The sequence below is a fragment of the Moschus berezovskii genome, chromosome 24 (genome assembly GCF_049115385.1).
Source record: "Moschus berezovskii isolate FMDL1 chromosome 24, NW_MosBer_1.0, whole genome shotgun sequence".
NCBI classification, from domain to species: domain Eukaryota; kingdom Metazoa; phylum Chordata; class Mammalia; order Artiodactyla; family Moschidae; genus Moschus; species Moschus berezovskii.
Window position 1 is genome coordinate 49202698 of NC_142483.1, and position 25401 is coordinate 49228098.

Here is a 25401-nt window from a genome sequence, read left to right on the forward strand (position 1 = left end):
CAGGGATCGAACCCATTTTCTCTGGTGTCTCCTGCACCGGCAGGCAGATTCTTTACCACTGAGCCGTGATGGTAACTTTACATGTGGTAATGTATATGTTTCAATGCTATTCTCTCAAATTATCTCACCCTTACCTTCTTCCCCTGAGTCCAGTGCTTTTTTTGGAACAAAGAGTATAAGATACAGTCTTTTGTGGGGCTATGTAAAAATAATTCTGGAATCACAACTACCTTTCATCCAAATCATCTTGCTTTGGGGAAGACACAGCCTCTTGTTACAGATAAAAAATCAAGCATAGATGAGGTTAGAGTATTTTCATGTTTGGTGCCCCTGACCATGCAGGGAAAGCATGATCTTGGCATGAACACAAGTGCAGTGGTGAAATCAGTGAATGTCCCAGCTTGGCCCAAAGTCTCCTCCTCATGTAGCATCACCCTTGCTGGGAAGGTCATCGCGGTGAGCGTGGCTACCCATCAGATGCTGCTTTGTGTTCTCAAGTCTACCATTCATGGTTTATGTTGATGAGCTGAAACTTTGTCACTCAGTGTCATCCCATACATTAGAGATGTCATCTACCGATGTCTTTCTCCAGAGAGCAGATCCTATTGAGAGCAGAGCCTGTGACTCAGTGTTGTACTGGGACTGACTTGTTCTCATTCCCCAGCAGACTGTGCACATCTGTTTCCAACTGTGTGTCCAGGGATGCCATGTTGGTGGCTTGAAAGCAGCTGCAGGAGAAGGGTGTGTGGAGGGAGAAGAGGGGTCTACACTCCGGAATTTAGCAAACCAGGACCTTTGTAAATGCTATAGAGGAGGACTTTCCCTGTGTCCTCCCCTCTCTGCAGAAAGCTGATTTTTAAACACTTATTGACACACTACAAGACTGTGTCCTTTTTATTTTGTAACTTTGGCAGCCACTGTACCATGGACCTTGAACGTGCTTGGTAAATATTTCTTGAATGAATTAAAAAAAGCCCTGATTATAATTTGTAATCTGAGTTTTTTTTCCCTAAGACATCTTCATTATTGAGGTACAGACAGAGCTCCCTCTTCCAGCTTTCTTTGCAACGCCCCCCAATTTAGCTATATCTCAGGGCACCTTGTGTATGTTACTGTAGGTAGTAGCTACCAAATGTTAAATACAGCTTCAGTTCCTCACTTTGGCCTTAATGTTGCCTGTGACCCCCAGTCAGGGAGGTGACTGCACAACTGTCATCAAGTTATGTCTTAGGTCTCTGTGGCAAGTTTCTGCTCAGAGTTTTCTCACTTGCCCTTCAGATTTACCCTGTGGCATCTATAGGGTGGGATAAAGAGGCCAAGTCCTAGACCAGTGGATGGCTCTGATGGCAAATAGCTTCTAAGGTACAGAGTCAGAACTAGAACTTTCAGCTTCAGAATCCCAGGTCAGGCCAGTTTCCGATGCCAGCCCGCAATCAGACAACTTTCGAAGCCTTACTGTTCCTTGCCTGTGTCTTAAGTGTGTGTGAGTGGGGGTCTTCTCCCCACACCTGTTTTCTTCCTCAGGTTTGAAGGTCATTGTTGGGGCCTTGCTGCACTCTGTGAAGAAACTTGTCGATGTGATGATCCTGACTCTCTTTTGCCTCAGCATCTTCGCCCTGGTAGGTCAGCAGCTCTTCATGGGAAACCTGAGCTACAAATGTGTCAGGACTTCCTGTAAGGACGACTATCAAGGTAAACACCCCACCGTTCACTTCTTGGTTTGCTCGTGGTTACTTTTCATTTATCCCTACTCGTACTAACTATCGGTCTGTGTTATGAGTGTCTTAGGAGCATTGGATGACTTGTTCCTCTAGAATTCTCACGTAGGCAGGTGAATTTCTTAGAGAAATGCCTCCTTCTATGGGTTTTCACGGAGAAGGAAAAGCCTGAAGTTGCACATCTATAACAGTGGTGTCAGCATTCACATCTGCCCGCTTCCTTGTCGCATTTTACAGATGTCTTCAGAGCGCTTGGCTTTGGTCAACGGGGACCAGCAACTTCCCATAATGCCTCCCTCTACCCAAGTATTTTCCTCAGTGATATTGCCCCTTTTGTGTTGCACCCTCTCCACTCTGAGGTCAACCCTATATCAATTTCATGTGTCCTGAATTTCATGTTGCCATACTTTCTCCATGTCTGTCTTGGTTTTTGAGCTTCTCATGGGCTGACCCTGTGTCCAGCTTCTCCCGAGGGTGATCTCTGGTTCAGTTCTATGTACTGAGAAGCAAAGTGGTTATCATGTTACTGCTTCCTCCTCTTATTTCTCCTTCCTCTTCCTTCTGCCTTTTCTTTTCTTGCATCATCCTGAGGGCTTAGGCTCTAGTTTCTCTCTGGATCATTTCATTGAGATCACTTTGATCCCTTGATCATTTTGGAAGATTCTGGACCATCTTTTTCTAGCATGCTGCTGCTGCTGCTGCTGCTGCTAAGTCACTTCAGTCGTGTCCAACTCTGTGTGACCCCATAGACGGAAGCCCACCAGGCTCCCCCGTCCCTGGGATTCTCCAGGCAAGAACACTGGAGTGGGTTCCCATTTCCTTCTCCAATGTGTGAAAGTGAAAAGTGAAGTCGCTCAGTCGTGTCCGACCCTTAGCGACCCCATGGACTGCAGCCTACCAGGCTCCTCCATCCATGGGATTTTCTAGGCAATAGTACTGGAGTGGCTTGCCATTGCCTTCTCCATTTTCTAGCATAATTTGGCATATTTGCTATTCTCTTTCCTTTCAGTGTTATTTTTTTCAACCTGAGTTTATAACTCTTTCCCCCTCAGACTATTGCTTTAAAAAGGACGAGTCCACTGATTTCAAAATGTGTGCCGTGTCGATGGGTAACAGGTAAGATGTTTATATTCTTCATTCTGTCTACTTGAAGTGATGTGGCAAACAGTCTCATCTAATGACTTATGTAAACAGTGGTGACAGTTCTCAAACACCACTGATTATTTCAAGTGTCTAAACAAATTTTGACATGCATTACTAAATTAAAAATTATTTCCCAATGTCTAGAACTGTACTCTCCCCCAAATTATGTTGAATTTGTATCTGATAAGAAACCTACTGAAAACTGTTGTTTCAACTTTATGGAGTGGATATTCAAGACTATCAAAGGTCAGAAAGGATATTGTGACTGAAAGCCCCATTTAGACCTATTTCCTGATCAATGACGTGGCCCTGATGCAAGCCATCTCAGCATACATCTTCTATTTGTTGATCTGTGACCACCACTGTCTCTGATTGCCCACACTGTTGTATGTGTGTTCATTCACATTCACCTCAACAGCTAGTAGCCCTCTGGGGATGCCCTTCCTTATTCTAGGTAGTCCTCTCTGAGTTGAGAGAGTCCATGAAGATTTATTGAGTGTCTTTCTTTCTGATGATGTTGTTCTCTTTTGGTTGCCTTGGGTCTTCGTTGCTGTGCATGGGCTTTCTCTAGTTGTGGTTTGCAAGGGCTGTTGTCTAATTGTGGTGTGCGGGCTTCTCCACACAGTGACTTCTCTTGTTGCAGAGCTCAGGCTCCCGTAGTTGCGGTGTGCAGCTCTAGGATGCATGGCCTTCAGTAGTCGGAGCACAGGGATCTCATTGGTTGCACTCCCAGGCTCTAGAGTGTGGGCTCAGTAGTTGTGGCGCACGGGCTTTAGTTGCCCCTCAGCATGTGGGATCTTTCCAGACTAGAGCTTGAACCCATGTTCCCTGCATTGGCAGGCTATTCTTATCTCCTTACCACCAGGGAAATGTGAGTGTATTTCAAATTAAGATAATATGCTAGGCACTCTGATGAAATAGATTACATTCATTTCTCAATAACAAATATGTATCACGGGCCAACAGCATGCCAAACTCTGTCTTAGGTCCTAGGAATCCAAGTACGTATATAGGAGTGCTGCTGTCTTGAAACTGACATCTTTCAGGGAAGACAGATGTACAGTAAATTCTTGAAAGTGTGATGAGTGTAAATACAGAGAGAAATAACAAAGATGTAACCCTGACTCTTGAGAGTCCCTTGTACCGCCAGGAGATCCAACCAGTCCATTCTAAGGGAGATCAATCCTGGGTGTTCATTGGAAGGACTGATGCTAAAGCTGAAGCTGCAATACTTTGGCCACCTCATGTGACGAGTTGACTCACTGGAAAAGACTCTGATGCTAGGAAAGGTTGCGGGCAGGAGGAGAAGGGGACGACGGAGAATGAGATGGCTGGATGGCATCACCGACTCTGTGGACATGAGTTTGAGTGAACTCCGGGATTTGGTGATGGACAGGGAGGCCTGGCGTGCTGTGATTCATGGGGTCACGGAGAGTTGGACACGACTGAGTGACTGAACTGAACTGAACCCTATCTGTAAAATTAGGGTTTTATATATTGTATATATTGTATTATATATGTATTGTATACTGTATATATTGTATGTATATGTATAGTGGTCACAGGTTCTGATTAGGTCAGACTTACTAGACATATTAGACTTTAATACAAGGTTTATTGAGCTCTCTAGAATGATCCGCCAGAGGACATACATGCCTACAGTTCATTTTTAATATATAAAGTGCAACAGATTTCTGAATCTTGATTCCTAAAATTTTACTGAATTCATTTATTAGTTCTAAACAGTTTTCTTGATGGAGACTTTAATTTTCTATCTGTAGTATCATGTCATTTGCAAATAGTGACAGTTTTACTTCTTCCCTTTCAATTTGAATATCTATTTATTTGGCTGTGCCAGATCTTAGTTGTATCACACAGGATCTCCCGTCTTTTTTTAAAAAATTATTATTTATTTTTAATTGGAGTATAATTACTTTCTAGTGTTGTATTGGCTTCTGCCATGCATCAGCGTGAATCAGTCACAGATATACGTATGTTTCCTTTCTCTTGAACCTCCCTCCCACCTCCCACCCCATCCCACCCCTCTAGGTTGTCACAGAGCACCAGACTGAGCTCCATGTGTCACACAGCAAATTCCCACTGGCCGGCTGTTTTACACATGGTGATGTACATGTTTCCATGCTGCTCTCTCAATCAGTCTCACCCTCTCCTTCCCCCGCTGTGTCCACAAGTCTGTTCTCTAGGTCTGGGTCTCTATTCCTGCCCTACAAATAGGTTCATCAGTACCACTTTTCTAGATTTTCTAGATCATGTAGATACATTATATATGATATTTGCATTTCTCTTTCTGACTTCAGTTTCTGTAACAAGCTCTAGTTTCATCTATCTCAGTAGAACTGGTTCAAATTCACTCCTTTTTATGGCCAAGTAATATTCCATTGTATATATATATACCACAACTTCTTTATCTGTTCATCTGTCAATAGACATCTAGGTTACTTTCATGTCCTGGCTATGTAAATAGTGCTGCAATGAACACTGGGGTACATGTGTTTTTTAGAATGGTTTTCTCAGGGTATATACCCAGTAGTAGGATAGCTGGGTCATATTGTACTTTTATTCCTAGTTTTTTAAGAAATCACCATACTCTTCTACATAATGGCTGTTACCTATTTACATTCCTACCAACAGTGCAAGAGGGTTCTCTTTTCTTCACATCCTCTCCAGCATTGTTTGTAGATTTTTTGATGATGGCCATTTTGACTGGTGTGAGGTAATATTGCACTGTAGTTTTGATTTGCATTTCTCTCATAATAAGTGATGTTGAGCATTTTTCATGTGTTTGTTAGCCATCTGTATGTCTTCTTTGGAGAAATGTCTGTTTAGATCTTCTGCCCATTTTTCACTGGGTTGTTTGTTTTTCTGATACTGAGCTTCCTGAGCTGCTTGTATATTTTGGAGATTGATCCTTTGTCAGTTGCTTCATTTTCAATTATTTTCTCCTATACTGAGGGTTGTCTTTTCATCTTGGGCTTCCCTGGTAGCTCAGATGGTAAAGGCTGCAGGAGACCTGGGTTTGATCCTTGGTCTGGACGATCCCCTGGAGAAATAAATGGCTACCCACTCCAATATTCTTGCCTAGAGAATTCCATGGACAGAGGAGCCTGGTGGACTACAGTCCATGGGGTTTCAGAGTCAGACATGATTGAATGACTAATGCTATGGTTTCCTTTGCTGTGCAAAAGCTTTTATGTTTTATTAGGGGTCTTCCATCTTTCCTGTGGCATGTGAATTCTTGATTGTGGCACATGGGATCTACTTGCCTGACCAGGGACTAAATCTGGGCCCCCTGCACTGGGAATGTAGAGTCTTAGCCACTGGACCACCAGGGAAGTCCCTTTTCTTCCAATTTGGATGCCATTCATTTCCTTTTTTTGGCTGATTGCTATGGCTAGGACTTCCAATATCAAGTTAAATAGAAGTGGTGAGAATGGGCACCCACCTTATTCCTGAGATTAAGCAAACATGTGTATGTCCTTGTGAGCAGAGTTTCAGTTTGTTATAGCCCTCCAGTAAATCCCACTAGTTTTCAAACCAGCTAAGGGAACTTTCTGTCCTAGCGTTAGACCCTAGGGCTGGCCGGCCCAGGGTGTGAGTCGAACCCTTTACCCCCCCAGGAAGGATCTCTGAGCCTCTGATATCCCTTTCTTCTGTGTCCCTTCCTATGGGTGTGAGTCCCAACCTAATTGCTTCCCCTCCCTTCCTACCTGACTCTGTATGGATATTTCTTTACACTCTTATATCCAGGTTACTGCTAGTGTCCAGTTTGTTTTCGTTGAGAATTCTCCACGTGTTGACCTATTTTTGATGTATTCACTGGGGGAGGTGAGCTCAGCTCCCTTCTTCTCTGCCCTCTTGATCTCCTCCCAGTAAAAGCACCATATTTAGAGATATGGACCTAAAAGAGCTAAAAGTTGTTGAATTTGGGGTATATAAATGACAGTTGAAGAATGCTGGAGTGGTTTTCATTACAAGCCTTGTGGTGCCATGTGAGTTTTTAAAACCACAGCATGTATTACTTTGATAAGAATACTATATTTCAAACTAAAAAAGTATATACTCAGTGTATTTGATAAATGCACTCAATGATGTGTGTTTTGGTGATGTGGGCAAGACCCATATGCAAGATATCTGTTTTTAAAGTAAAACCCAAATGTTTGTAATAATAGTGGACTGATAACAATTGTAATCTAAATATTCAGCATTAGCAAAGCATTTATAAAAATCCCAGAAATGTAAGACACACAAAAAATGAGACATTTCCTAGTATGCTGATATGGAAAGACCTCCAGTCAGTATCATTCCATGAAGAAAGCAAAGTGCAAGAGTGTTCAAAGAATGCTCGTGGTAATGTATTATAGAAGATGTATATTGATAGACGTGTGCTTTTATAGTCATAGAAGACTTCTGGAAAATTAATAAAGTAACTGTTTAATTGTGCCTTTAGAAAGTTGGACTGGGTGTCTGGGGAGAGAGGGAGACATCAATTCATTGTATGTCCTTTTATTTTAAACGGTAAGTTGTTCACTAAGTCACTACCCTTCATTTTTTAATGAAAAACTGCCAATGTGAACTTTCTAATCAATCTGTTTGAGAAGAGACTGTGAATACTCATGTTTAGACAGAGACTGGGAGGTTTGGAAGGTGAAGGACGACACTCTACAAATGTTCTCTTCACCTAGGAGTTTTGAGTGTGAGCTCATTGTTCTTGGAAGAACCAGTGCCCTGGGCAGGGTGTGTGTGGGGGTGAAACTCTGCGCAGAGTATGTAATTCTTTCTCTGTTCCTTTGTTTCCAATATCTAGGGCTTGTCCTGAACAATATGAATGCAAAGATACAAAAAAAAATCCTGACTATAATTACACAAATTTTGACAACTTTGGCTGGTCTTTTCTTGCCATGTTCCGGCTTATGACTCAAGATTCCTGGGAGAAGCTTTATCGACAGGTAAGTTATTTATTCATTCTACTTCCCTCTCTCTCTCTCCACCTCCCCCTGCCGCTCCCTGCTTCCCTGCCTCTCTCTCTCACTTTCCACCACTTATCTATCATTTATTTATAACCAATCATCTCTCCTTCACCTTGGTCATGTATTTTTTACCCTTAACAATTGTACTGTTAAATTCTCTTTTAGAATTCCATTAGAAGCATCAAAAAGACTATAAATATGATATCTGGAAGAAGAGTGCGAAAAACTCTTCCCAGAAATATCACCCCTCACCAGATTCCCCACTGACTGCAGTTTCACCACTGGTACTCCAGCCTTCATGCTGCATGGCTCTCTCTTGCCATTTTTATGTAAAAAACACAAATACCCATGAAAAAGTCAAGTCACTAGGACTTCTATGTGAAGTACAGATGGTATTTCCTTACTGAGGAACAGAGCATCAGAGGCTCCAGTTGATGGGGGAGGCAATAGATGAGGTTGTGGGCAGCTGAACCAATCAGGGCAGGGGAGAGACCAATTACCACTGTATAATCTCTGCTCCAGGTGAAGTCACCCCGTGTGTTCTGTCCCTTGCAGACCGTGCATACCTCAGGGCTCATCTCGGTCCTTTTCTTTGTGGTGGTCATCTTCCTGGGCTCTTTCTACTTGGTTAACTTAACCCTGGCTGTTGTCACCATGACTTATGAGGAACAGAACAAGAATGTAGCTGCTGAAACAGAAGCCAAGGAGAAGATGTTTCATGAAGCCCAGCAGCTGTTAAAGGAGGAGAAGGAGGTAGGGACACATGATCTCCGTTAGCGGGGTCTGCTTAGGGGCATCCCAGAGGCTGTGGGGTCTGACACTTAAGGTTTCTGTACAAGGCCTGTACAGTACTTTCCCAATTGGTGATTTTCTGAGAATTTTTAAGCCCCTTGCAGCTGGCTCTGCTACAGTCTCTCACGAAGATGCCCAGGGCTCTTGAGAAAGGGATTTTGATGATCTTTGGCTTTCTGAACGTGATCTTTCAAAGGCAGATGCAAAATTGCTGGCTAGATATATATATATGTGAAAAGGAAGGCTGTGCTCTAGGCTTTCGTAAGGGAAGCTGGAGATGTTTGTGTCCAGGGACTTTGCTTGAGAGCATTTGGAAAGCAATCATGATGGCTGTAGAGATGATAGTCATGATCATCTCTCCCTTCTTGTAATTCCTATTATATTTACAGGCCCCTCTTATTGTTTCACTGGCATCTTGATATTTTTCTCAGTTCTTACATTCTAAGATTCAGTTTTGAGATTTCAAGGCGGTTTTAAGATTTTACGATTCAAGAAAACAAAGCATGTTTTATGCTTTTTCTCATCCTCTGCAGAGATTTGTCAGGAGGAAACCCCTCTTAAGTGCTGATATCTGCATCATTAAACACAGACATTTAGTGAGTACCTAGCACATACAGGACACTGTGCTAAGGGTTAGCGGCACAGAGATATTGGAGAGTCAGCCCTGCCTTCCAGGGCTGGAATATTGTGAACAAATAGGACATACTCCCCACATAAACAGTGATGAAGCTAGCATACTCCAGTTGGGGAATTTGCAGTTGAAATGGTCCAGTGCTACCAGAAGAGAGGGGAGAATGCTCACCAAGGTGGAAGTCATTTGCAGTGTTCCATGAGGAGTGTGATCTGTTCATTAATTGCTTTTGTTCGCTTTCTAAGGCTCTGGTTGCCATGGGAATTGACAGAAGTTCACTTAATTCCCTTGAAGCATCATCTTTTTCCCCAAAGAAGAGAAAGCTATTTGGTAGTAAGAAAAGAAAATCCTTCTTTTTAAGAAAGTCTGGGCAAGACCAGATTCCAGGATCAGATTCTGATGAAGATTCTTCAAAAAAGGCAAGTTTTGGCCAAGGAATTAATGATATTGAGCACTGCTCAGGGGGACAGGTCAAGTTGTCAATCTAATTGAAAGGATTCATTCATTCAGCCAGTCATTTATCCATTCATCCATTTGCACAAACTTCTCTGCATCCCTGGATCTATTCAGTTACCCATTTATTTACAAATACCTGTTTAAAGTGTAGACAGTGTTTATTTGGCACTGGAGTAGGTACTTGGGATACATGGGCTATATAACACAGACATCTAATAATGCAGGCACAGTGACAAGAAGGCAGTTACTGTTCAGTGTGATGACCAACATGATGGTCACAGGGAGGGCAGAGCAGGAGCAATGTCTTAGGGGCAGTGTTTATTTCCTCTAAGGCAAATGTTAGAGACGTTAGAGTACAAGTAGATTATTTGGGAAGTGATCGCAGGAAGTACTTAGAAAGGAGGGAGAAGCGATACATGGAAGAGAAGGTGGTCAATTAATGTGCATTATTAAGTCAGTTTAATCTCCTTGGACTGAGGGTGCTATTTATACACTACCTTTGGTCTATCACTGGAGTCAGGAAACAATAATTTATGACTTGCTATGTGTTAGGGTGAAAGTTATTTGGGTTGCCAAAGAGAGCCTGAGGATGTATGGATGGGACCAACAGTAACATCTGTTTCAGACTGCCAGCCCCAGTCTTAATGGGGACGGGGAAAAGAGCAGTGAATCAGAAAACAGTTCCTGGAGGAAGCAGTGTGTAAGCTGAAAGGGTGAATTTATCAGGTTAAAGGAAGAATGAAATTCCACATGCAGAGAGAACAGCACATGCATAGGCCTGGAAGCAAAGGAGAGCAGAACGTGGCCCAGTAGAAAGTGTGCACGTGCACACACACCCGAGTGTTTGTGTGTGTGTGTGTATGTGAGGTTGGTGGGAATGGTGGCAAGAGGTTCTAGTGGTAAGATGTGAACCATTGTAAAAGGCCTTGAAGCCAAGCCAAGGAGTCCATTCTTTACCCTATATGCAAGGGATAAGCAGTATGGAAAGGTTTTAAGCAGAAGAGTGATAAGACCAGATTTACTTTGTGGAAATGCTGATTTCACTGAAGAGAGGGGATTAGAGGAGGGTGAGACTGGAGGCCACCGATTAAGAAGCTGTCGCAGTGATCCAAGTAAGAGGTGGAAGTGGCTTCAACTATGGTTAGGGCAGTGGGGATGAAGAGAGATGAACAGGATACAGTGGACCTACAGAGGAAAAGATTTGGCAAGTGACTCTATGCAGAGGGTAGGGATGATGAGGTGGGGATGATGCCGGTTTATGGCTTGGGTAGCTGACTTGTTGGTAAGTAATCTACTGAGATGAGCAAAGAACATGTTCTGGGGGGCGAGGAAGATAGCAAGTTAATTTATGCACATACCAATTTTGAGATGCCTAGAGAGTGAAAGAGCTGTCTTAAAACTTAACATTAAAAAAAACTGAGATCATGCTATCTGCTTCTATCACTTCACAGCAAATAGATGGGGGAAAGTGGAAACAGTGACAGATTTTATTTTCTTGTGCTCCAAAATCACTGTGGATGATGACTGCAGCCATGAAATTAAAAGATTCCTGCTTTTTGGAAGAAAAGCTATGACAAAGCTAGCCAACATATTAAAAAGCAGAGACATCACTTTGCTGACAAAAGTCCGTGAAGTCAAAGTTAAGGGCTTCCCCAGTGGTGCTAGTAAAGAACATGCCTTCCAGTGCAGGAGATGCAAGAGATGTGGGTTTGATCCCTGGGTTGGGAAGATTCCCCTGGAGGAGGGCGTGGCAACCGACACCAGTGTTCTTGCCTGGAGAATCCCATGGACAGAGGAGCCTGGCAGGCTACAGTCCACAGGGCTGCAAAGAGTTGGACACAACTGAAGCGACTTAGCTAGCACACAAATGGTTTTTCCAGTAGTCATGTTTGGATGTGAGAATTAGACCATAAAGAAGGCTGGCTGAGCACCAAAGAATTGATGGTTTTGAATTGTGGTGCCAAATAAGACTCTTTAGAGTTCCTTGGACAGCAAGGAGATCAAGTCAGTCAGTCCTAAAGGAAATCAACCCTGAATATTCATTAGAAGGACTGATGCTGAAGCTCCAATACTTTGGCCACCTGATGCAAAGCACCAACTCATTGGGAAAGACCCTGATGCTGGGAAAGACTGAGGGAAGGAGGAGAAGGGGGTGACAGAGGATGAGATAGTTGGATAACATCACTGAGTTAATGGGCATGCTTTGAGTAAACTCTGGGAGATAGTGAAGGACAGGGAAGCCTGGTGTACTGCAGTCCATGGGGTTGCAGAGAGTGGGACATGACTAGGGACCAAGCAACAACAACATGGGGCATTGAAGCCAGGCTATTGTTTAGGCAGTGGGATATGCAGAAAAGAAGCTATGAGAGGATGTGATGTAGAAAAAGGAATCTTATTTAAGGTGGGGGATGTTTGAACATGTTTAATTCTGGAGAAGAGAAATCAGAAGAGAGGAAGATGTTGGAGATACGGGCCAGGGAATAATGGCTAGAGCCTCCTTCCTGAGGTAGTGGAAAGATGAAGGAGGCAGAAAGCCGGTGTGCATATCTGAGCCTGGGATGGGGAAAGAGAGTTCAGGGGCCTTTGAAGAAGTAGATGGATGGGCCTCTCCCACTGCTGTGAGGCGTTCCCTGGTGGAGTGACAGGGTAAGAACCCATGGTTTCGACTAGGCTTCTTTGCTGTCAGATCACAGCATAGTCAAGAAATTGCATGTATTTTTTAGTATTTTGGATGTTTTTCCTCATTCTTAACATAAAATGTCTTTTCCCTTTAACTGTTAATAGGATAAGAAATGACTATTGCAAGACTACAGGCTGCCTTTAGAACAGCTTTTCACAAACTTTTCAGTTCAGTTCAGTCACTCAGTCGTGTCCGACTCTCCGCAACCCCATGAGTCACAGCATGCCAGGCCTCCCTGTCCATCACCAACTCCCAGAGTTCACTCAAACTCATGTCCACAGAGTCGGTGATGCCATCCAGCCATCTCATTCTCGGTCGTCCCCTTCTCCTCCCGCCCCCAACCTTTCCCAGCATCAGAGTCTTTTCCAGTGAGTCAACTCGTCGCATGAGGTGGCCAAAGTATTGCAGTTTCAGCTTTAGCATCAGTCCTTCCAATGAACACCCAGGATTGATCTCCTTTAGAATGGACTGGTTGGATCTTCTTGCAGTCCAAGGGACTCTCAAGAGTCTTCTCCAACACCACAGTTCAAAAGCATCAATTCTTCAGCGATCAGCTTTCTTCACAAAGGGGTAGTTCCCTATAAGGCCATGGTTGGTCAGAATTTTGGGGGGAATAAGTAATTACAGATACCTGAGTTTTCTGGATAGCTGAAGGTTTATGACGTTTATGTCTTTTAATTTCTAGATACTTTAGAATTTTAGATAAGGTGAAAATCAATAAACTCTTAGACACAGCCTGAAAGAGTACCTGAAGTTTACTAGTATAAGGATTTTGTGATATTTATATGACTGTCTTTCTTAGTTACAAAATTTTTTTGTTTTGTTTTGGGGTTTTTTTTGTTTGTTTTTGGTATTTTTGCCACATGGCATGTGGGATCTTGGTTCCCCAACAGGGATAGAACCCATGCCCCTTGCATTAGAAGCACAGAGTCTTAACCCCTGGAACACTAGGAAAGTCTGAGTTACTGTCTGTTCAAAATCTATTGAGACCACCACTCAAGGCGCTTCACTGTCTGGCCTCAATTCACTTTTCTGAATTTGTCCCCCACTTCTGCCCCTTGCAAACATTATTTCTAAAGTACACTTTTTATTGCTTTCATACCCCAAACCATTGTACATTAGTTTTCATAAATTTTTTTTTGCTTTATGTGGACAATGGATAAAACACAGAGAAATAAATTTTTCTGTAGGTAGGACTCTAGACCCTAGAAATGTACATACATAAAAATATGAATGTTCAGCCCATATTCCTCTTATGTATTAAATGTGAATTAAGAAAATTGATTTACCTTTGGCATGCAATGAAGTTGAAGTGAGTTGAGCATCTTCACTGCATTTGGCATTGAAACAGAGTTTGTCAAGTTTTGAGCAGAGGCCGCCCCATCCCTCAGAAGGTCCACCACGCCTTCTCTTACAGCCGCACCTCCTTGAGCAAACCAAACGACTGTCCCAGAATCTGTCAGTGGACCACTGTGATGAGCACGGAGACTCCTTCCAGAGGCAGAGAGCGCTGAGTGCTGTCAGCATCCTTACCATTACCATGCAGGGTAAGTTGTGCCTCCCAGGCCAAGGGGGAGCCTAAGTTCAATGATGTCCTTCCCTTCTTCTTCTCTCCAGCTCCCTAGAAGCCCTCTGCAACCCTCCATGGGTACTTCTGCAAAGTGACTCCCAGTGCTTCTTTGGAGCATGTGAGCAACATGGCTTTTAAGAAGCGGGCCTTCCCTGTGGGCCCACCCTGAGCTGCCACTTGGGTAATGGTGGGACCAAGAGCACCAAGAAGACTTCCTGTCCAGGCCACACAGTCACAGGAGGTTTCAGTGACAATGATAGTCAGCCAAAGGAGAGAAGACATAGAAGTTTCCAGGAGGTGACAGTTGTCATTGAAGTTAGAATAGGAATCTGTCATGAACAATAGAACAAGACCTGTGCATGCAGGCTGATACCATCTGAGGGACCTGATTAACAACAGGTAACGGGGACCAAACTGAGGGGTTGGTGTTCAAGGGCAGGACTCAGGTTCTAGCAAGAACGGAGTTAAACAGGTTCTTAGCAGTTCTGAGTCCCCTCATGAAGCTCTAACATGGTGTGGAAATCAGGATGCCTTTTCTGACCTGAAATCAACTGATTGCATGCCTTTTGTTTTGGTGCTTATAGATGGCCCTGCCTGAATATCTCCCTTTCCCCTGGGCCCTGGTAACTTCCTGTGCTCTGGTATAGCTATCGCCTTGGTCTCCCTTGGGTGAACGTAACTTGGGCTTATGTCTGTCTCTCTCATGGCTTCATAGCTAGTCAAGTGTTGACTTTCCCATCTGTATTTCTGACAGTGCAACCCTGCTCCCAGGTGCTCGATGTACATATAGACTTTTACTTGACTATGCCACATGAAAGCTGAGTGTGGGAAACCTTTTTAGCTACACATCAGAGTTTCTTGACTGATCATGTTGTAGCGCAGAAGATGTCAGGGAAGGGGGAAGAAGGACACACAGTCAAAGAGCAGCCAGACTGGTGCAGAGTCGATTCCTCAAGTGCTTTTTCATTCTTCTTCTCCAGAACAAAAAAAATCACAGGAGCCTTGCCTTCCATGTGGGGAAAATCTGGCGTCCAAATACCTCGTGTGGGACTGTAGCCCCTGGTGGGTAGACATTAAGAAGGTCCTGAGAACCGTGATGACTGATCCCTTTACTGAGCTGGCCATCACCATCTGCATCATAATCAACACTGTCTTCTTGGCCATGGAGCATTACAAAATGGACCAGAATTTTGAGAATATATTGTACACAGGGAACTTGGTAATTCTAGGTTTTTAAAAATATGGAATGTATTTCAAACTTTGAATTATGACTCTTTCAAGTCTAGATATTTTGTGCATGGTCTAACCTAACATGGGTCTTTGGTCCTCTTAGGTGGAGTAGAGGGAAAAAAATGACTGTTAGAATTTTATTTTTACCCATTTCAGTAACTTTCAATGGGGCCCTGTTCACTCTCTAGTATGTTAAGGTATGTCTTTAGTCATCTAATGGATGACTAAAGAGTCATTCATTGGTAAGACAGAAGCAAGTAGACATCTTTTTTTTTTTTTGGCTGTCTTCGTTGCTTTACTCTATAGCTTTTTTGAGTTGTAGTGAGTGGGGGCTCCTTTTTGTTGCGGTGCCTAGGCTTCTCAATGTGGTGAGAAGTGGGGGCTTCTGTTGCTGCTGAGCACGGGCTCTGGGCATGTGGGCTCAGTAGTTGCGGCTCCTGAGCTTAGTTCCTCTGTGGCGTGTGGAATCTTCCTGGACCAGGGATCAAACCTGTGTCCCCCATATGGGCAGGCAAATTCTACTCCACTGTGCAACCACGGAATTCTGCAAGCAGACATCTTAAAAGGTCAAGAAAATATTAACCATATCCAAGAACCCATGGTAATGAGTACCATGGTACCTAGTAATGTTGATGACATCATTTGTCACAAAATAATGTGACTGCCATTGCTAAGTGTTATTTTCCCTGTAAAGGTGAGTCAGGGCCTGGAAGCTGTAGGAGATTTACTTTCCCAGGAGTGGGTTGTGAGGTAGAGAGTGAGCTGGGGTGGGGTTCCAGATGAGCCTGCTTCAATAGTCTCAGTTAAATTGGGAAAACTAAGATAAGGGAACGGACTTTTCAAGAACCGTTCACTTTAATTCATAATTCCTGCAGAAGGCCTGAGGGCAAATTGGTTTCCCAAGTATCAGAAATAGTAAGTACCCAGTGAATGTTCTACCCTAATTTGCTAATGAGTTAATTAGCTAAAAATCTTATCAGAATGTCAAGTCTTTTCTTCTTAAAGTTTTATGTTATTTTTCTAATTTAAAAAGTAATACTTGTTTTTTAATTTTAAAAACAAGGGAAATACAAAGAAGAAACTAATTTCTTATGGTCTTACTAGCAAAGATGATCATTTTTAGCATCAGAATATTTCCAAGTATGTGGATGTTTAAAATTTTTTTTTACATTGACAAGAACCCAAAGTACCTATTAAATCAGAAGGTGGTCCACAGAGCTGCCTCTATGCATCAAGTTTAGGATGGTGTAGAAATGTAGACAGGTGCCTGTCACCTTTGGTTCCACATCCCATGAAGAAGAGCAGGGAACTTCAGTATAAGACCAGGGTGGGTCTCCTTATAGATAGTCTGTATTTAAGTTCTTTTTTCCCATACTGCCTTTAGGGAGAAGTGCCCTTTGGGTGTGCATATGTTGGATTAGATTCCATGTTGCACAATGAACCTGACACACAGATTACCTTCTAACAGGCTGGGTCTTCTGGGATCCAGGCCAGGGTATTTAGTTCTCTCCTGTCGAGATGTCCCAGAATGGCCTGACAAGGTTGTTTCACTTGGAGGGAGAATGTTATGTGACCTCAGGGCCACAGTACCTATCTCAACAGAGTCAGCAGGAACCATCTTTCAGTAGTACCTCCTGGTAGATAGAGTTATTAGATAAGTTCCAGAGAATACTCAAGAAACCCAGGATCATCTCCATAGACAGGGCTTCCCAATTGCAAAGGTGGTCTGTCCATCACTTCCCCTGTTGATCCAACTATCAGAGGTAACCAAAGCCCACCTCTCATATTTCCCACTGACCAGGCATCCCAGGTACTGAGGTGAAGTTGCATTTTACAGCTGGAAGGTGGCTAATTAAGTGACATTCTTCTCCAGAGGCCAAAGGAGGCACAGAGACATTGTTGGTGTCTGAAAACACAGGTGGCAGCTGGACCCTGGGTCCTGGGAATTGAAGAGAAACATGCAAAGCTGATTATGTAGCCTGTGCATCCATTCCATGCACCCCATTTGCCACACATGTGAAAAAGGGAGCAGCCATCTCATCTATTGTGCCCCCATGGTGGTGAGGATGGGAGGCCTTGGAGCCCTGGGCTTGAAGGAACACATCCAGACTTCCTTCCTCTGATGGGTGGAGCCAGATTAAGCTGGCCTGTAGAGTTCTATGGACTACACTCAGAAATAGGCTCTCTAGGCTTCAGAATTGCTTGAATCAAGGGGAGTCCATTGAGCTCCTGAGAAGTCATAAGTAGCAATTGAATTGGATTGCAAAACTGATGGTTCCCCAGGCATCTAGTGATGCTGTCAGGCTGACACCTAAAGTCTGAAGGAGACAGGAGGAGGAAGAGGGGATGGAGATGAATCCTGCACAATTAACTGGAACACACAACACTGCATGCTTTTAGGCACTGGCTGTGGAATTTTAGGGATAGACAGCAATGTTGGGGGCTTCCCTGATGGCTCAGCGGTATAGAATTCGCCTGCAGTGCAGTAGCCATAGGAGACGCGTGTTCGATCCCTGGGTCAGGAAGATCCCCTGGAGGAGGGCATGGCAACCGACTCCAGTATCCTTGCCTGGAGAATCCCGTGGACAGAGAACCCTGGTGGGCTAAAGTCCATAGGGTCACAAAGAGTTGGACAAGACTGAAGAGACTTAATACACACATGCACACAGGCAGCAATATTTAAATGGAAAGGATAGATATAAGCTTTGACTTTTCTTTGCCACTCTTGATTTCTTTTTATTTGCCTATCTGGGGTTTAACTTTGCCCATCCTTTTATTTTAACTTGTGTCATTTTATTTTAGGGTTATATTTTATAAATAGTCATTTCATTATTTATAAAAATAGACCACCTGTTACTTTTAATAAAGAGATAGGTTGTTGCTGTTTCCAGAGTTAAAGAGGAGAGTCTTATAATGAACAACATTTAAAAAGATTTTAACCCTTTTTATGTGAAAGTCACTCAGTCGTGTCTGGCTCTTTGCAACTGTATAGTCCATGGAATTCTCTAGGCCAGAATACTGGAGTAGGTAGCCTCTCCCTTCTCCAGGGGATCTTCCCAACCCAGGGATCGAACCCAGGTCTCCCACATTGCAGGTGGATTCTTTACCATCTGAGCCACAAGGAAAGCCCAACCCTCTTTTATATATTAAAAAAAAACACCCTTTTTATACTATTGTATTATTTTCACACTATGGTTTTTCTCATTTCTGCTTAATTTCTGTGTGTGTTTATGATAGAGAATGTGCTATTTGCTCTGAAGAAATGCTTTGCCTTATTTTCTGCAAAGATGTAGGAGATAGATTTAACTTTGACTTTGGCTACTGTGCAACATTTTGCAGATTTCGTAAGCCTGTATTTATCTAATTGTTAAAGACAAAGAATTGTTTTTCCCATGGAAAAAACATAGTTTAGTGCTTTGTAAACTCTTGCCCCTCCTTTTAGTTCTTTAATATTTTGTTCTGGAGTGATGTGCCCTGCATTCTGAGGGAGTTTTTAAGATTATATTCTGATTCACTAATCTTCCTTTCAACCATAACCAACTCAGGGTTTATCCTCTATATCAGGTTGCTCAAAGACATTTTTTCTGTCTGGTAGTGTTTTTCACTTTCACACATTGGAGAAGGAAATGGCAACCCACTCAAGTGTTCTTGCCTGGAGAATCCCAGGGACGGGGGAGCCTGGTGGGCTTCCGTCTATGGGGTCACACAGAGTCGGACATGACTCAAGTGACTTAGCAGCAGCAGCAGCAGCAGTGTTTTTCAATTCTCTGTTCTGGTAACTTAAAAAATTTTTTTTCTTACTGAAGTGTTGAAGTTGAGTGTTTAGATAAACTGCTTTTGTATTTTGGTTTATGAATGATATTTATCTTTACTTTTCAGAGCTGTTGTGTACTCCCCTCACTTTGGAGTTATTAATATCTTAAAGAGAATTCAGAGGAGGAATTGCTTGACACTTCTTGTTACTCTGCCATCTACCAAGAAGCCAATTTTGCTTAATTTTTTTTTTGACAGAACAGAAAATAATATTTATTCTCCATCCTGATGCCTGTTAGCTTGGTGATACTGGAGTGGAGGCAGTGGTGGGTGGGGTCTTGGGGAGAGGGGAAAAGGTAAAGTGAAATCCATGCTGCAGTGGTAAATGTTTCTTTTTCATGGACTGCAGGGTATATTGTATCAAGTATGAGAACACAGTTTATTTCTTTGTAACCTCTGTAATTCCCTTAGACATACCTTCTTTTTCTCTCTTTTTTTTTTTTCTGTCTCACTGTAGGTTTTCACTGGCATTTTCATGGCTGAAATGTGCCTAAAAATCATCGCTCTGGATCCCTACCACTACTTTCGTCGAGGATGGAACATTTTTGACAGCGTTGTTGCTCTTCTGAGTTTGGCAGATGTGATATTAAACCATATAGGTTCAGGAAAAAGTTCAATATCATTTCGTTCCTTAAGAGTGGTAAGGCACTTACTGTCTAATTTTACAGAATAACTTATCTGCCAAGATTGAAGAGTCTTCAGTGAGTTCAATAGCTAGTTTCAGATTAAAGCTTACCATCTTACCTTGATCTGAGAACCAAAATTACACTCCTCCTGCCACCTAGGTCTCTGATACTCTTGTGAGTCCCCAGTGGTCTTCTCTCAGTCGAATCCCTACTCTCCTCCCTCCCCTGCCACAAGATGACCCTTCAGGCAACCAGACGCAAAATTATGTCTTCTGGTGTCAGGACTGTGCTGCCTGCTTTGTGTGCAACCCCCTCCAACCATCTTTTCCCCCACAGAACTCTAAGCCAGGCACCCTCACAGCTGGGCTTACCAAGGGGGTATGTACTACAGAGCCCAGGATGGGGGTAGGTGCTGCCAGCGGGTGTTGTCCCACAGGGTCCCTCCTCATTGCTGCCAGTAGCACAGTCCTTTTCTACAGGCTTTGCCCTTCATCCACAAACCACTGGAGGCACCCCAGTAACCTTTGCCGAGTACCTGATGTGTACGGGGGAAGACTGAAAGGCGAGGGAAGCACTGCCTTCAAGGAGTTTGTGGTCTAGGGAAAATATAAGACGTGGCCCAGAAATGACCATGAGGCAGACCCCGTAAGAGGTATGGGCAGAAATCACAGAGAAATCACATCTGGGAAGGGAATCAGGAAACCACAAAAGGTTACCTCTTGTCCTCTTTCAAAGATTTACTTTTTTGGAGGGGACATGGATACGATTTCTTTTTTTCTTTTTAAAAACTTTTTGTTTCATATTGAAGTATATATAGCTGATTAGCAATACGGTGGTATTTTCAGGTGAACTGTGAAGGGTCTCAACCATATGTATACATGTATCCATTCTCCCCCAAACTCACCTTCCATCCTGGCTGCCATATAACATTGAAAAGAGTACCCTGTGCGATACGGTAGGCCCTTGTTGGTTATCCATTTTAAATACACTGGTGTGCACATGTCCATCCCGAACTCCCTCTCTCTCCCTGCCCCATCCTTCTTCCCAGCAACCGTAAGTTCAGTCTCTAAGTCTGTGAGTCTCTTTCTGTTTTTCAAGTAAGTTCATTTATATAATTTCTTTTTGGAATCTATATATAAGGGGTATCATACAATATTTCTCCTTCTATGTGGACAGGATTTCTAATCATGTGGAATAAGACGTTTGATTCAGTTACTTAAGCATACATTTTATAGTTGGCATATAATAGAAAATCACACAGCTTAAAATCAGGCATTATTAGGCTGCTCCCTAAAGTTTTATTGGTGCTTGGGTGAGCAAAATTACATTTGCTTTACTAATGGTTAGGCTTTTTACAGCCATGCTCTGAGGCAAGGAGTTCTATGAGTTTGTCTGTGGACAAGAATAGAACCACATTTTCTCCCTGAGATGCCCCCAGTTCCCCTCTATGTAGACAGCAGTGGTCCCTCTCTTGTGATGGAAGTCTAACTGACCTGCAGTATTTCCCTGCCCCTCTGCAAATATTGGGTTGGCCGAAAAGTTTGTTCAGGTTTTTCTTTAACATCTTATGAAAAACGCAAGTGAACTTTTGGGCCAACTCCAAAGTTGGCACTTAATAGGATTGTACTTCGGAGTGAAACCATTGGTTTACATTAAAAGTTAATATAAGAAATAATCTGTGAAACTAGTTACTGTGCTTTTTTCTGTTGTTGTCTCCTATAAGGTCTATAAGTTTCCATGGAGAGAATTTCTGTCTGGAAAAAGAGAACGCGTCTTGAGTAGTCCTCCTAGGCACAATACATCAACTTGTGAGCTCAATTATATAAGGCAGGAGTTAACAAACTTTGTCTGTAAAAGGCAGATGGTAAATTTTTTCAGTCTTACAGGCCATCTGGTCACTGTAGAAACCTCTCAATTTGCCATCATAGCACAAAAGTAGCTGTAGACATTAGAGTACACATGTGCATGGCTGTGTTCCAATAAAACTTTATTTATAGACATGAAAATTTGAACTTTATACAATTTTAATGTGTAATGAAATATTTAAAAAATTATTTCCAACCGTTTAAAGATATAAAAAACTTTCTCACCTCTCAGGCCATATGAAAGCAGGTAATGGGATGGCTCTGGCCCCAGGCCCAGAGTTTTTGACCCTTAGTATAGATAGTGAAGGACAGGGAAGCCTGGCATTCTACAGTCCAAAATGTTGGGCATGACTTAGCAACTGAACAACATCATATTGGGGGCTTCCCCAGTGGTGTAAATAACCCACCTGCAATGCAGAAGGTGCAGATTTGATCCCTGGGTCAGGAAGATCCCCTGGAGAAGGAGATGGCAACCCACTCCAGTATTCTTGTCTGGGAAATCCCATAGATAGGGGAACCTGGTGGGCTACAGTCCACGAAGATCACAAAATAGTCAGATAAGACTTAGTGACTAAATAACAGCAACAACCAATATTATACAGGGTTCCAATATATTAATTTTGTTTAATGTGTATGCTCAGTTCTACCATCATGATCCCAAAGTCTTTATCATTTAAAAAAATTAGACCAACTGTTTCATTTTTAAAACAAAAAAGAGATATGGGTGAATATCAGATTGGGGCATGGAGTTGCTGACCATGTTTAGGATGGATTTGGCTTTGAAAAGATTTTTGAAAATTATAAATGCTATGGTTTGAGAACAAGTCATTTGAATTATAGCTGAGGAGGTGGAATTTGTCCTAACTGGCTTTTCTTCCATTTTTATTTATTGTCTTTTTTTTGTTATTTTTACAGCTGAGGGTCTTCAAGTTAGCCAAATCCTGGCCAACTTTAAACACACTGATTAAGATCATTGGCCATTCCGTTGGAGCCCTTGGAAACCTGACTGTGGTCTTGGCCATTGTGGTCTTTATTTTCTCAGTAGTTGGCATGCAGCTTTTCGGCTCTAGATTCAATTACAGAAAGAATCATTTAAAGTCCTCTGATCCTGAAGTCCCATGTTTACGACGCTGGCACATGGGGGATTTCTACCACTCCTTTCTGGTGGTATTCCGCATCCTCTGTGGCGAATGGATTGAAAACATGTGGGAATGTATGCAAGAAGCTAACCCCAAACTGTGCGTTATTGTGTTTCTGTCAATCATGGTGATTGGGAAACTCGTGGTGAGTGTCTCAGTTTTGTTGTTGCTGTTTTAAATGCATGGGATAAACAAATGCATCAGCTTCTTTTCCAACACTTTACTAGTGAAAATTGTTATTTAAATATAGTACTATAAATTTAATGTTATATAATATTCAAAAATTTGCATTTGAATTTGATTTGAAGACAGTATGGTAAGCATGAAAGAAAACCTGTCATGTAGTACTTTAAAGATGCCCCAGTGTCTATCCTACTCCAAGTGATTATTCACATCGCCACTGATAGGCTGAGGTAGGGATATTTTACTTAATTTGGTCCATAGATGTAAAGAGTACATCATGCAAAATGCCAGGCTGGATGAAGAACAAGCTGGAATTGAGATTGTGGGGAGAAATATCAATAACCTAGATAAGAGGATGACACCACCCTTATGGCAGAAAGTGAAGAAGAACTAAAGAGTCTCTTGTGAAAGAGGAGAGTGAAAAAGCTGGCTTAAAGCTCAACATTCAGAAAACTAAGATCATGGCATCCAGTCCCATCACTTCATGGCAAATAGATGGGGAAACAGTGGAAACAGTGACTGCTATCATTTTCTTGAACTCCATAATCGCTGTGGACGGTGACTGCAGCCATGAAATTAGAAGACACTTGCTCCTTGGAAGAAAAGCAATGACAAACCTAGACAGCATATTAAAAAGCAGAGACATTACTTTGCCTACAAAGCTCTGTATAGTCAAAGCTATGGTTTTTCCAGTGGTCACGTATGGATGTGAGAGTTGGACCATCAGTTCAGTTCAGTTCGTCGCTCAGTCGTGTCCGACTCTCTGCGACCCCATGAATCACAGCACGCCAGGCCTCCCTGTCCATCACCAACTCCCGGAGTTCACTCAAACTCATGTCCACAGAGTCGGTGATGCCATCCAGCCATCTCATCCTCCTTCGTCCCCTTCTCCTCCCGCCCCCAACCTTTCCCAGCATCAGAGTCTTTTCCAGTGAGTCAACTCGTCGCATGAGGTGGCCAAAGTATTGGAGTTTCAGCTTTAGCATCAGTCCCTCCAATGAACATCCAGGATTGATCTCCTTTAGAATGGACTGGTTGGATCTCCTTGCAGTATAAGGGACTCTCAAGAGTCTAAAGAAGGCTAAAGGCTGAAGAGTTGATGCTTTCAAACTGTGGTGTTGGAGAAAACTCTTGAGAGTCCCTTGGACTGCAAACAGATCAAACCAGTCAGTCCTAAAGGTAACCAACCCTGAATATTCATTGGAAGGACTGATGCTGAAGCTCCAATACTTTGGCCACCCGATGGGAAGAGCCAGACCTGATGCTGGGAAAGATTGAAGGCAGAAGGATAAGGGGACAGCAGAGGACAAGATGGTTGGATGGCATCACCAACTCAATGGACGTGAGTTTGAGCAGGCTCTGGGAGATGGTGGAGGACAGGGAAGCCTGGCGTGCTTCCATGGGGTTGCAAAGAGTCAGACACGACTGAGCAACTGAACAATGACAACAAAGATGTAAAGAAATGTCCACAGAGTAAGGTTTCTTGCTGTTTAAAAGAAGGAGGATGAGAGGAAAGGAGAAGGAGGAGAGGAGGAAGGAGGAATGATGAAAAAAGTGGTCCTTTTTATTCCTCCAGCCCTTTAATGACTGTGACTCTTGGTAGGACCGCAAACATCATGCAACCGTGAGAAGTACCAAAGCAAGACAAAGTCATCACTAAGGAAGGTAGATTGAAGGTGGAACAAACCTATTGTCAAGGCATAATTGGTACCGTCTTTTGGTTTCAAACATCTTGTGGCATTTTCTTATTATGTAAACTTGCCCTGTATATGTTACTTACAGCTGGAAACATGGTACTCTATGGCGAAACTAATTAAGTGTACACCATTGAGGGTGTGACGAGACAGAAGACAGACAAGGATACCTGAGCATAAGATCTTCAGAGCTGAGTTGGGACTATCATGCAAATATAGTTAATGATCCTCATACAAATATAATTAACTGTCCTCAGTATCTAATAAATGGGTGTTAGTAGACAGCAGGAGATATGCAAGATCAAGGGAGTGGGAAGGGAGTGCTAAGAAAGACATTGTGGGAGACACGGTACTTGAAAAAGGCACTTCAGAGGCAGAGAGGACTTAGCAAATAGAGGGTAATTTGAGCAAAGATTCATACTTGGGAATTCTCATGGTGAAGCTGAGGAAGAGTGACTGGACCCGTTAATACCCGCAAAACACTTCCCCCAGAAAGCTGCATATTTTTGAACTGGTGAGAGCCACAAACAAGAGGTAAAACAAACTGCACAAGTGTACCATCTCTCAAATTGTGCAGATAGGAGAGGGCCTCATAGTACAGCAGTCCTAAACATTAGACTCATATCCATGTAGGCGATTCCAGCAGAAGTCCAACCTCATGATTCCGGCTGATCCCCAAGGAATATCCACTTTTGATTTTGCCGCATGGTTATGCCTTTCACCTTACTCTGGCCAGGGTCTATCTACAACACATGCTGCTTATACACAGACAGACTGCATCTGGCTGTTTGCACCCTTTAACTTCAGTTTTCTTTGGTTTTATCTTGATGTCTCTATTACTTCCTCAGTCTTCTCTCCTTTTCTTTATTTTAT

At 42.8% G+C, this 25401-nt stretch overlaps 1 protein-coding gene across 1 annotated transcript in view; it reads left to right on the plus strand.

The window, feature by feature from the left end:
* SCN11A (sodium voltage-gated channel alpha subunit 11) overlaps positions 1-25401 on the plus strand; it is a 79181-nt gene that overhangs the window by 11981 nt on the left and 41799 nt on the right. The window contains exons 6-14 of the mRNA XM_055414614.2: positions 1525-1692; positions 2771-2834; positions 7687-7828; positions 8405-8602; positions 9518-9691; positions 13826-13955; positions 14959-15197; positions 19479-19661; positions 22428-22796. Coding sequence (XP_055270589.2) covers positions 1525-1692; positions 2771-2834; positions 7687-7828; positions 8405-8602; positions 9518-9691; positions 13826-13955; positions 14959-15197; positions 19479-19661; positions 22428-22796 — 1667 coding nt within the window. The remainder of the gene's footprint in view (positions 1-1524; positions 1693-2770; positions 2835-7686; positions 7829-8404; positions 8603-9517; positions 9692-13825; positions 13956-14958; positions 15198-19478; positions 19662-22427; positions 22797-25401) is intronic.